Raw genomic sequence first — 13,469 nt, 5'->3', positions numbered from 1 at the left:
CTTCATGAGCTTTCATCGACCAAATATTTCCATTGTCTGTGATTGTTTTATTCATTTGTCATGTTCATCATAAGGAATATAACAAAGCAAGTAAATGTACCCAAAAAGAAATCTAAAGATATAATCAAAGTCATTAATTGTATCTACATTTTAGAATTATACACAAAAGCTTGAATTTCCCAATAATGTGTACCACAATCTCTATAGGAAATATTCCTACATTTATACAAGGACTGGATGAAAAATATAAGCAACACAGCTATAATTTGTACCTAACATCATCGGCAGAATTAAAATCAGTTATGATATTTCAATATGATTGTCGACCATGTTAATGATTTACTGTAACTTGTGAAAATCGCTTTTCACAAGTATCTCTCCCATTAACAAGTCCACTGTTTTCGCACCAATCTTACCCCTAACATCTCAATACCCGTGGAGCGACAGTTGGTATACCCGTGGAGCACTGAAACTAGCCATACACTTCAATGTAAGAAGAAAGAGAAAAGAATACAAGAGTTAAAAAAGGTTGAAACCAACATAAAGCATCAATTCCGGTATAATTGAAGGAAATAGGTTTGTAAATCTTTTGTCTCCATTCATGGACCTAATCTAATTTCCCGTCACTCTCCTAACTCTTTCGTTCTTCACACGGGAATATCTCAGTTATCTCACCAACAATGGATTGTAATTGAAATTGGAACATATTAAAAATTCGGATCTGCGGGGATTTGAACCCAGACTATTATGATAGAAGTTCAATGCTTTAACTAACCACTTATTTATGCAGTTACCTTACTTGAAATAGTACAAAAAACTGTTTGCTAGTTAGAAACCTTTAATGTAAGTTTAGACGAGCCACTAAAACGTGTGGTTGAAGAAATGGCTATTGGTTGTCTTCATTAGTTTCCTTCAAATATTATTGTTTAGGTAGTTTTTATTGTAGCTGTCATGCGACATATGACAGACCGTAGTAAGGAAGTGGCATCACTTCGTCTGAGTAAGGAATAAAGCTGTGATAGGAAGAAATTAACGTAATAGACTTAATTACAGTCTGCCTCTCAGGTACGGAATTGTGCAAGATAACCGCACGAATGTCGTGTCCCACAATCACCCTCACATTCCCACTAGCATTTTTAGCAGTACACATCATCTTTGGGTGAGAAAGTTTAGGATGATTCTACTCCATGAATTCCATGCATGGTTTATGTGAGTGAGTACAGGTTTTGTGCAGCTAAACAGCATACCAGCCTTTCTTGAGGTCTTTGAGTCACATGACTTCACTACCCGGTATGACATTTCGTTATTCCATGGTTTACATGCTCCTCTGCACTAGAGTCATTTATTTACGATTCATGCACTTTCGGAAGCATTGCATTAGGGTTCTTGAATTCAGGAGTTCACTACACCATAATTTTTTCCTGAAAGAAAACATAACCGTTGCCACTAGCAAAACTTGCTCGTATAATCTTCCTTTGATACTTTCCGAATACCTCCAATTATCTAACTGACACGTGTCACTACAGCAGTGTTGCCACTGTTTTTATCCAGCCCATGTAAACGTTATTTGTTCTTGACACATCAAGACCATTAATATTAAAACCCTTACTCTTTGATAATTTTCTTGTAGCCACGAATGGGAACATTCGGAGGACAAAGTGTCAATGCTGGCATAGGTATTCTCCATTCATTGTAGGTTCGTTCTATTGTAACAACAACAGGATTTTCCTGGAATTTCGTCCAAGATTCACTAATTAGATAGCCTGTTATCATTATTCCAATCAAGAAAAGGACAATCCATAATATCCTGAAACATTAGTAATATCTACTTATGAACTAAATCTAGCGTAATTAACTTCATTATTTTTACACACCTCACTCCTAATTTACATGTCTAATGATAACATACATAAATTATCCGCTATACATAACATTGTTTTATTATGAACTTCTCATTTTAATGAATGAGAAATTGTATATATTTTAAGAAAATTTAAACGAGCACTTAAATGGTTCTAGTTGCCACTCACAATACACTTTATACTTAAATTATGTGCCGTACGTTATTGATATACATTTCCAATATACTGCAAATCCAAATATTCCCTTTCCTATTTCCATCTTCAAAGCAAAATATTATTTCGATATACTAGTTCTAGCACTCATTTCGAGTCTCCCATGTTCCACCCACCATCATTCCATAATTGATTTCTAAATAAAATACATAGAACTCCCGTTTTGATCATCTTGCCCAATTGTTATTTAATGATTATTTTTCGTTCTTATTTTCTGTGTGCTTACCTGGATCAAACTCAGGCATAACTCTTTCAATAGGTTTCCATATTTTTTTATTTATGACTCATGTTCAAGTAGTGAATGCGTGAGGGAACAACGGAAGACAACATTACATTATAGGAAATTTATCAAAAGTCATTGAACGAGGACATCTCGAGACATAAGTCCATGCAAAAGTAAGAATGACAGTATTGATAATAGAAATAACACATTATTATCGTGTACATTAGCTAAAGAATAAACCAATCCATTGTTAGTAACTTAGCTCTCTAAAGTATCTGACATACTGCAGCTCATATGACGAACTAATTTTAAAAAAAAGCAAAAAGATAATTGTTGAGGTATGTTCTTATTAACGTTTTACAACAAAAAATAGGAAACCAATAACTGAAAATAAGAAATGAAATAAAATTTATAGTTTGCAACACACTATTATGCTTTTTAGGCTAACGTAGACGGATCACTAGTGGAAAGCATGAGTATAAAAATATTGTAAAATTTATAATTTGAGAAGAGATGGGAGAGTCCTGAGAAAATTCACGTATACGATGTGGCCCACCACACATTTATATGTAGCCTGAGACCCCTTGCATCATACGAGCATCCTACACGTTTTCCTTCAAACAAAATTTCCTGATTCATATTTTCTGTTTTGTATATTTTTTGTGACTACTACCTAGGTAAACTCGACGGGAATATGGGCACAGGAACATTGCTCACGCTATTTGAAGGAAATATAATTTCCAACGGATTTCATCTCAAGATTAACAGATTAATGCCTCAGACCTCTCGACAACTGAATAGTGGCTTACCAATTTACCACCGTACACGCAACTGTTCCTGATATTTCTGTGTTTGTGTCAGTGTCGAATACACTAGAAATTCATAAGAGTAAAATAAGAAAGCGTTGATTCTTAAAAAAAAAACCTCTAAGGCCTATAGAACCTGGTGCAATTATGAGTTAACTATAGCTCTTAATTGACTTCTGTCCTTAGCATCTTGATCTAATTAGTACTTTGAGCTCTTATTTCTACGATTTACATCTTAATATTGTCCTCCCACTCCACCAAAGTCTTCCTAATATCATTCCCCGATTGAATTTCCTGTTTAAACTTTGAAATAGTTTCTACTTTCTTCCATTCTAGCTAAATGACCTAACCACTGCGTCTCCTAGACCCTAACAATGTTTGGTAAACGGTATAAATAATCCAAATTCTCGTTATGAAATACCCCCATCCATTCCCCATTCCCGTTCTTCTTGAGTCTAAATATTTGTTTCAGGATTTCATTCTCAAATACTTTTAGTCTATGTTCTCCTCTCAGACTAAGGGAAGATATTTCGCAACCAACAACAAGCATTATTATCGTTTTATATATGTTAAGCTACACATTATTCGACAGTTTTCGCAACGACGAAAGAATTTCAACTTTATAATAACAAGAATTCCCTGTTTTTAGTCGGCATTTAATTTCTTCACAAATATGGTTTTTAATATTGATCCTTGATATTTGAAAGTATCCACTTCGTCAAAGACGCATATATAATTTGCAGCATTACTATCCCTGCAAAGTCCATTTATTTAGTTTACTTTGCTTATACTTATAAACCCAAGTTCCTCTAAATCTTTAACAAGACCCTCCATTTCTTTCTAATGTTCTCTTATCATTTCCTATCATTAACATACGCTATAACCTGGTAATACAATTCAGCCCTAAACTCTGGTTGGTATCTTTGTTTTTTCTTGTAGAATACGCCAGGACAAAATTGAGAAATAATGTCGACATCGCATCATCTTGTTTCAGGCAATTCTGGAACTGAAAACTCGTACACAAGTATTTCACTACTATGACTTTAATCTATGGTTCATTTAAACACATCTTAATTAATTTAACCAGCTTTTTCTGCATTCCAAAGTTATGTAAGAATGTCATACAATGTTTTCGTCCTAACCGAGTCGTGGGCCTTTCTAAAATCGGCTAACAATTAATTTACCGAAGTATTGTATTCACATTTTATTCGAGTATTTGTCGAATGGTTAATATCTGGTTGATAGTTGATCGATTTCGCCTAAATCTGCACTGATAATCCTCAAGAAGTTCATCTGCATATGGAGTCAATGTTGCTAATACACTTTATAGGATGCTAAAAGAAGAGAAATAAAGATAATTATTACAATAAATTTTGTCGTCGTTCTTGTAAATCTGGACATGATTTATTTTTTCCACTCTTGTGGCAATTTCTTCTTGTTCAAGATAAGGACAATGAGTTTGTGTATCTTCTTCCACAATATTCCCTCTCCAGCTATTCTACTGTATGGATTTCCCTTTATCTATAAACATTATTCTCTGGCTGCACGTTAAACAAATTGGCAAATATTTTTTCCATCTATTCAAGATACTATTTGTATCAATCAATATTCTTCCGTCGGCGTTTTTAAATATATAAGTGAGGTTGATAGCCTTTCAATTTGTTGATGTCCTTATACATGTCCCGAATGTTTTGATTTTACTATTATCTTCAAGCTCATTGATTTTAGCTTATAGACAGGCCCAGAAGTGAACGTTTTTTGCTATTACGATCTAATTTGTACTGTTTTGCTTTTATCTTGCATTGTAATCAACATAATCCGAAAATCAATGCTACCACTCAAAAAATAGGGGGGAGTGCCTGCCATCCTGAATTCGATATGGCGGACATTAAAAAAAAATGAAAATTTTCTAAATGCCTAATATAGTCGATATAGGTATCAAATCAAAGGATTTTTATAGGAGAACATAAGTATGTGCATTAGAGTTCTCCAAACCCTTCTATGTGGTTGCCATTTTGAATCAAAGATGGCGGATTTGTAAAAACCAACAACATTCAGAAAGCATAATTAAGATCGACAATATAATTATCAAATTAAAGGAGATTTCACAGATAAAAAAATATTTGTCTATTAAAGTACTTTAAATCCATTCTCGTGTCTGCCATTTTGAATTTAAAATGAGAGAATCTTATTAACTGAGTGTAGTAACAAAAATTAATAGCTTTATGAAGTTATTATGTACACACCTTATTATCCAACTTAATTCATTTATATGGTTTTGGATTTAAATACCTTTATATTATTCCGGGGTAATTCATGTATGTTATTTTTTGGGGGTTAATACTACGGATATTAATCCAAAAGAATGATGGTGCTCCATAAAGTCTGCAGCTGGAACATCATTTCCTGTGGCGGAATTCAGTTCACTTCTCAGTCTCTCAGCAACATCTTTCATTGTACTTTCCTACTATTGAAGATTATATTCCATCATCTCAATCAAAGTATTGCAAACCGTCTCCAGCTCAACACGAAAATGACCACAATCTATCCAAGTTCCATATTGTTTCTTTTCAAACGAATTTTTGACGCACAAAACATGGTTTGTTGTAAAAATTCTTGACGCAATTCTCGGAAGAAATACGTTTGCATCTTTTGGGGGATGAAACTGGGTATGCTAAAGGTTTTATTGAATCCCTTACAACAAAAATCTGATCCATTTCTTCTGATTGGCAATTACTAGTTTCATGTCAACCAACTCCGAAGCTAAAGCAAACAAAACTCCAAATTACTTCACCACTGTGGTCATGGTATAAGTTACACTAAAGAAGCATATACTCTTAGCCAGTGGGCAGGATTCAACAAGACCAAAATACAACATTGAATCGAAAAACTGGTATTCCATTACATATAAGTATTGACAACTCAGATGACATTGAGAGAACTATTACTGAAATCACGCATTATACAAATTCTATTGTTTTTCAAAGCATTCAGAAACATATTCCGATTACAAATGAGGTTGAACAACTTGTAGAATCACATGAAGATGAAGAAGCCTTATTTATTGATGCAAAAGATGAAGAAATCTTTCCCGAATATGTTTACCCTAAGAGAAGCAGAAAAGGTCCACCAACTAATCATTTCAAGAAATATAGAGATAAGGACGAAGATGACCTTTTAGAACTTAATTTGAAAAGAGATATAGCCTGGGGTGCATCTAGTACTATTCAAGACGATGAAAAGGCGTCTCCAACTCGGACTGCATTAACAAAAAGGTAACTAGCAAACATGTTACCAAAACAGCTTTGGAATATCTTCCTGTTATTAAGGATATACCTGACTATTCAGTTTCTAAATGGTATAATGATTATATTAAACGTTTGGCAAAACATCTCAACATTCATTGTTTTTATATAAAGCGACCACGCAGTATCCTCTAAAATTCGCAAAATTATGAAGATAGAGGGATTGGAAAAATATCTAGAAGTAACCAATATGCTTGGATGGTTACATACTATGAAAATCAAAGAGAACTTGACAAGCGTTTGGTGGACCCAGTCAGGAGTTGTGGCTGAAGAATCTGTAAACCGAGCCCTGGAAGATCGTCTTATGCTTAATGTGCACGGCTTCATTAACAAAGTTCTGAAGTACTTGTTCCTTTCAAATTGTACGGAAACATGCCATCTCAAAATAGTAGGCTGTACCAAAAATAAGAACTCAAAATTGACCCATCTCCAGAAAACCTTTAAAACACTCTTTTTGACTCGGAATTTGAAAAACTCTCCTCTGCTATTACTGAAAAGGATAAAAGAAGTACATGTAGTCAATGGGTTACAGACTACATGTTGTGTGTAAGTTCCTGGCTATTATACGAGTAGCTCCCGTGCAGAATATTGAACCTCAGCTACAAGATCAATTACATCTTCTTTCAAGATATCTGACAATTTCTTATGTCAACATTTAGATCCTAAAACAAGAAAACCATAACGCATAATAAAATATAGTTCCATCTTGCTTTTCTGTCAGTCTTGTAGGAGACCCATTTTCAGTAAAATAAGGGGTGGACCTCATACAGACAGCTATAGTGCATCTGTTGAAGCTGCCGATAATTTTGTCATAAATAATCACTCATTAGCAAAATTAAGAAAACCTCTGAAATAAAGAATTACGACGCACCAAAACTGTCCATTTAGAAGAGTCCTTAGCTGCTGCTAAGCTAAATGGAAAACGTGTGTCCTGTCTACTCCGCGAGCTAAGAAACTATAAGAATGTTTTTAAAGTTCCAGCTAGGAATATATGCACAGGATTTGAAGTGACAACAAAATTAGTACAAGATTTTTGCGATCTCAAAGCGAAGGAAAAATACACCTGTAAACCTTCATAAGTGAGAGATTGAAGTGGAATAAAGTAGATTTTTTTGCACCCATCAAGCGCAGTAATCCTATGACTGGATTTGAAGAGAAGACAATAAAAGCTGCAGAAGTAATCAAGGAAGACAAAGATGCTTTTCGATTACTTTATTCTCAGTATCCAGACAAAGAGGAAGCATTTTTGCGTCACCAGCTTACCACTATCAACTGCTGATCCAGACGCAGCATGCCAACTGCACATATATGAATTTTTTGATATAAGAAGGCAAAGCTGCGGAACGTCGTGCTCCAGAGAATGCCGCATGGCTGATTGATGGTGGTAACCATTTAATATTGTCCAGTCGAAAAACACTTGGGGTGAATAAGGTCTGGCAGTATTTACATCATGTTTTCCACCAGACTCATTCTCAGCTATCTCTGTCCGTATTGTTTTTGAAGTATACCACAAGGAAAGCATACATAATTGCGCAATAAGAAGTAGAAGAAGAAGAAGAAGAAGAGCAGAAGCTGGAAGACGAGTTCACATAGGGTCGTCCCAAACTCCCATGTCTCAAGGAAGAAACTGGAGAGATTTTCTTCGAAGTAGCGAGAACAAAGCTGAGCTTACAAAATTCTTGGTAAAATTTTGGAAGAAGAATTCAATTCGAGAAAAACTGCCATTTCTCGGAGTTGTCACAGATGGTGAGGACTCTTAGACTTTATGTCCTTATGAACTTACTAAAGGAAATGATAAATGCAATCATGAGGAGGCAGATACTCGACTTACTTTGCATGACTCAACAGTTTCTAAAGTGACACCTGTTGTGATTTTCTCTAAAGATATTGATGTGTTAATCATAGGTGTCCACATATTTAGTCATTAGTGAGTGTGTCACAGACTCAAAGGAAAGGACAATGTTTATCTCTGGTTTTACAAATTTGATCATAATAGGTATGTATGCTAATGTCGTGATCTGCTTCTTCATAGGATCGCATTTGTCTGAATGCATACTGTTTATGCACTAAAAAAAACAAGTCCAGATTTAAGAAGGAAACGAGGATAATATGCTTTCTTTTTGAAACATCATTACAAGATTGTGGTGACAATTGTAATACTGGGTGAAACACCCTTATTTCCTGTGGCGACGTACTTCAGTAAGTGAGAGCACCAATTACTCCCGTGAAACAGTAAGCACAGCTCTCACTTACAGACGTACGTCGCCACAGAAAATAAGGGTGTTTCATCCAGTAATACGATTGATGTCACCTTCTTTTCATGGTGTTGCCAACAGAAAGCATATTATCCTTGTATTCTCCTTAAATCTAGACTTGGTTGTTTGTCAGTGTGCATGTTATTACTGGCTCTGATGTGACATAATTTCTATTTAAAGTTTCGAATATTGCAGTAACCAAAAAGTTACTTCACAAAACAGAATTGGGTAAGGTTTAGATGAATTTGGAGAAGAGTCTCATCTTGCACCCAAAGTACAGGCAACTGAAAAACCATTCATCCAGGAAGTTTGTTACGGAGTGAAAGAGGATGAAGACTAGGTCAAAACTCGAATCCGTCTCTACGAAAGCCAAAAGCGAGACAGAACAACGCAGACTCTTCCTCATAACCCAATGGGTGTCAAAGAGCATCTGAAGAGAGTGAACTTAATTGTATATATATCTGGAAAAGATCATTGGAACCAATAATACTGGAATTAAATAATGAGGGAAATGGATAGAAACTAAGGAGTGGATTATGGGGACCTCTCTGGTATGATGGACCTAAGCTACCTTCCAACGAAATGTTTGTGCAGAAACTTGAATCTGAAGAGGAACGTAACTTCAGTGGTGATGATACAAGTGATTGTGATAGCAACCAATTTGATAAGACAAAGGAAGTAATTGGCACTGAAATTTACTATAATGTAGTGAAAGCCAAATAAAACCATTAATAACCCAAACTTTATCCAAATTCAAGGATTAAATAACATGAAGCCAAATAATTCCTTATATTTGAACACAATTGTTGATTATATGTACTGTTAATAAATTTTTTTGAATTAAAAGTAAAGCAATATTAAAAAATCATAAATAATTATTCTGATTTTCATTCAAAGTCACAACATCCATCACCTTGAATTCAAAAATACGAGCACTTAAATTGATTTATAATTTTTTGAATTACACATGTTTTTCACAATTGAAAATCCTTTATTTAAATGACTTCCCATTGAATAGTAATTATGTTTTGCTTGTTTTCTCCGTTGCGTGATATTTAATTCAAAATGGCGAACACCTGAATGGGTTTATAATACTCTAATGGACAAATATGTGTTTATCTGTGAAATCCCCTTTAATTTGACAATTATATTGTCGATCTTCATAATACTTTGAGAATGTTGTTGATTTTTACAAATCCGCCATCTTTGATCCAAAATATCGGCCACATAAGAGGTTCTAGAGAACTCTAATACAGATACTTATGTTCTCTAATAAAGATCCTTTAATTTGATATCCATATTGATTATCTTTGGACATTTAGAATTTTTTTTAAAAGGGCACTCTCTCCTTATTTTTCGAGTGATAACATTGATTTTCGGATAATGTTGATTAAAATGCACCAGTAAAAGGAAACAGTACAAATTAGATCGTAATAGCCAAAAACTTTCACTTCTGGACCTGTCTATTAGAAAAAATGAAGTTTCTTTGTCCTAAAACTTTTCGAAGTTTCCTCCCTGATGTCAACTAAGTTTTGTAGTTATTTCTTTCGGATTTTGTAGCCAACTCACTTTTGCCTCTTTTGTCCTCTCTGCTAGTTTAGTGTATTCCTGGTCAAACCATGGTTTGTTCCTATACATTTTCCCGTGTCCTACTTTTTCTTTTGCTGAAATTTTAATGGTATCTCTAATTTCCATCCCAGTATCCTCACAGTGCACTTTGAATCTTCTAAAACCGAGAACCTATTCCCCTCTCACCTGACTCTCCTCTAATTTCTTTGAATGAAATGTCTTTGTTTCAGAAATTGAAATAATTCCTCTTTTCAACGATAATCTCTCCCTAATTATTTCTGCTAAAAGGTAGTAATAAGTGTCACAATAAGCTGTTATAAACAACAGGCTGTGATTTTTGAACAGTATATTGAGTTCCATAAAATTTTGCTGAAATTTCAAGAGCAGTGTCTGGAGCAATCAGAGTACATTTGGTGGCCCGCATCTGCGAGTAGACTTTAGATGAGTTAAAGCTCATTTGCTCCACAATCATTGGATGGCAGAGTCAGTCTACCGGTGGATGTGGAGGACGTCAACGTTTAATGACCAGTTTTATCTTGTACTCGTTTCATTATATCACGAGGATTTCCTCTGGTGGATTAACAGAGGTTGAATGAATTAAGCCTCCTAGTTAACAATGCAATTTGCTACATGTGCAGTAATTAAATGAATAACAATTTTTACCAGCAAAAATAAAACTGCCATTTATTATTTGCAAAGAACGACATATCTTTTAAAACGATAAGAGCTTTTTTCTTGCACCAGCACGTTATCTTGTGCAGTTCTATGTAACCTATCACTGATAATACATGTTCTATCTAGGGACAATATTTTAGTTAAACAAAATATTTATATTAGATAAACAAAATAGCGATTAAGTTAGTTACATGACCTAATATAATGTTGAAGAAAGTCTTAGTCTACCAGCGTTTGTTACATCTTGATACGATGATTGGAAGCTTCTATATCCCATCTTTATGTCAGCGTAATTAATCTGATTATCCATTGTGCTAACGCATTGATATGCAACACGAGAGACGTGCTGTTTGCTTTCCCTTTTTTAGAGCGAGAAGTGCCTGTATGATTTACAATTTCTTCAGCCATGAATTTTGGAGTTTGGTGCCTACCTAGCTGCACAAGTAAAAATCTTGCCTTCAATGTAGTACCACAATGAGAGTCTGAAATATATGCTGTGCGCCATACTATAGAATATAAGAGAGTAAATATGTTATAAGAAAAGATTCATGATTATGTACTGTGTGCTGAAGTGTTGTTCTACACTGATAAATGATTGAAAATCAGTAAAACGTAGAATGCTAGTATAATTCAATCATTCAGATGAAAAAAAGAGTTCTGGATGCTTGAGTAGTAGAATAATTAATAAATAGTGATGTAATAGATTATTATTTGAGATTGTGATCATGACCTTGGGCGTACTTCTTTCATAAACTGTCTGAGATATAATTATACTTTGCCTGATAGAGGAATATCTTCCAAGGTGTTTACAATGTATGTATTACTCAAATTTCGCAGTGCGAACCTAATACCTTTCGTCAATTCAAGTCTTTGCTTAGTAATAATAATGAACCGTCGGACACACGTCACGGATTAACTTTCAGGGAAATGGCACTTACTTGATATTTCAATTACTCTAACCCAATATTACTTAATATTATAACACTTAATGTTCTGATGTAAATTAACATTGGTAATGCGTCAGAAAGATTTTTCATACATTCCTGAGTATTATTTTCTTTAAAATATAAAATATTTCAAAATTTTCACCTCTCCAAAATATGTCTTCTCTGCCTTGCAGCTTCTCCCAGGCCGTGGAATGTGGTTTCCAATGATACATTACGTAAACAGTTCAGCATACCCTCTTACTATTCACAGAATGGCTAATATCCAAATAAGTCTGAAACAAGTAATATTTAACACGTAGTTAGGCTCATTTTTGAAAGACCATACCCCTAAGAACTTTGTTCCTGAATAACAAGAAAATGTAAATTTAATTATTAACATTATTGTTATTTAGGTTATCGGAGAATATAGGTGTTAGCCACTAACCAGATAACCTCTCTATAAAATAAATTAAAGTAGTAGGTAGTGGAAAGTAGGCCCGTTTTTACAAACATGTGTCAAATTCGGCCTACCAATAAAAAGTTTGTTGTGCAATGATGGTTCCCCAAAGAACTTCAGCATGTGTATTCCACATTCCATACCCAATATAAACCATCACTAATCACCACAAAGAGCACATATTTCAACCAAGACTCTATCTCGCCCAAAACAGTCGTCATGGAATCAAACTTTGCAGTCGTTACACTTGAACCAACCCTTCCTATAAATTGCATTGTAATAATGTCCGGCATAATTATAACAGTGGTTTGTATTAGGTTTCTTTGACAATCCTTTCCCTCGCTTTTTACAACTCTTTTGCGCCTATGTACCTTCCTTTCTTGAATGTTCATTTCAGCAACATAAAATACAGCAAAAATAATTTCCATAATACAAAAAGTACGACTTATACTAATTGGGACAATTTTGTTTCTTGTCGCCAGTGCATGCTCCCAACTAAACCATCTAATGACAGCTAATTACTTGCTTAAGTTATGTGCATTCATGAAAATGCAATTGCATAACTCTCGTATTGCATATGTGACGAAGGTGCAGTTTTTTTTGTTTGATTAGCTTGTTAAATTTTATATTATTTAGAGAATTATTTATGCTATATTTTAGTGGTTGTTATAAAAGAATTATAGTTAAATTATATTATGATTTTTATGGGAAAAGTGAATTACTTTAGGGGAATAATAATATAATTTTTAAATATTTAAGTTTTATTATATGTTTAGTATGGTAATATATAATAATATAGAGAGTAATTTATATTATTTGATAAAATAGTTTATAGTTTAATAAATTAGTATAGATTGATTTAATAGATAAAATATTTACGTGATTATGTTATTGGAGATGAATGATAAAATGCAAGTATGTGATAACAGTTTTTAATTTTGAAAGTTTAATTGTCGGTAGATAGAACATTTTAAAGTATTGTATATTTTTAATTATGAAATTATTGATGCAATAAGTGTTTATATATACCTTGTAGTAGTTTTGTAATTTTGAGTAACTTTGATGATGCTTTTGATAATTTGCTATTGACGTTTAGTTGATGAATGCCGAGTTTCGAGTTTTTTTGGAGACCTTGAGGGTTTTTTATTATTTTTGAGGGATACATCCAAGCTTGTAAT

General features: G+C 33.9%; 1 protein-coding gene across 1 annotated transcript in view; it reads right to left on the bottom strand.

The window, feature by feature from the left end:
* LOC145668603 (uncharacterized) overlaps positions 1–1,773 on the bottom strand; it is a 28,291-nt gene extending 26,518 nt beyond the window's left edge. The window contains exon 1 of the mRNA XM_081736634.1: positions 1,610–1,773. Coding sequence (XP_081592760.1) covers positions 1,610–1,773 — 164 coding nt within the window. The remainder of the gene's footprint in view (positions 1–1,609) is intronic.
* Positions 1,774–13,469: the final 11,696 nt, after the last annotated feature.

This window comes from Thermobia domestica, chromosome 1 (genome assembly GCF_964235325.1).
Source record: "Thermobia domestica chromosome 1, izTheDome1.hap1.1, whole genome shotgun sequence".
In the NCBI taxonomy this organism is placed as follows: Eukaryota; Metazoa; Arthropoda; class Insecta; order Zygentoma; family Lepismatidae; genus Thermobia; species Thermobia domestica.
The sequence above is the reverse complement of the archived record's forward strand: the minus strand, read 5'-3'. Positions and strand labels throughout refer to the sequence as shown.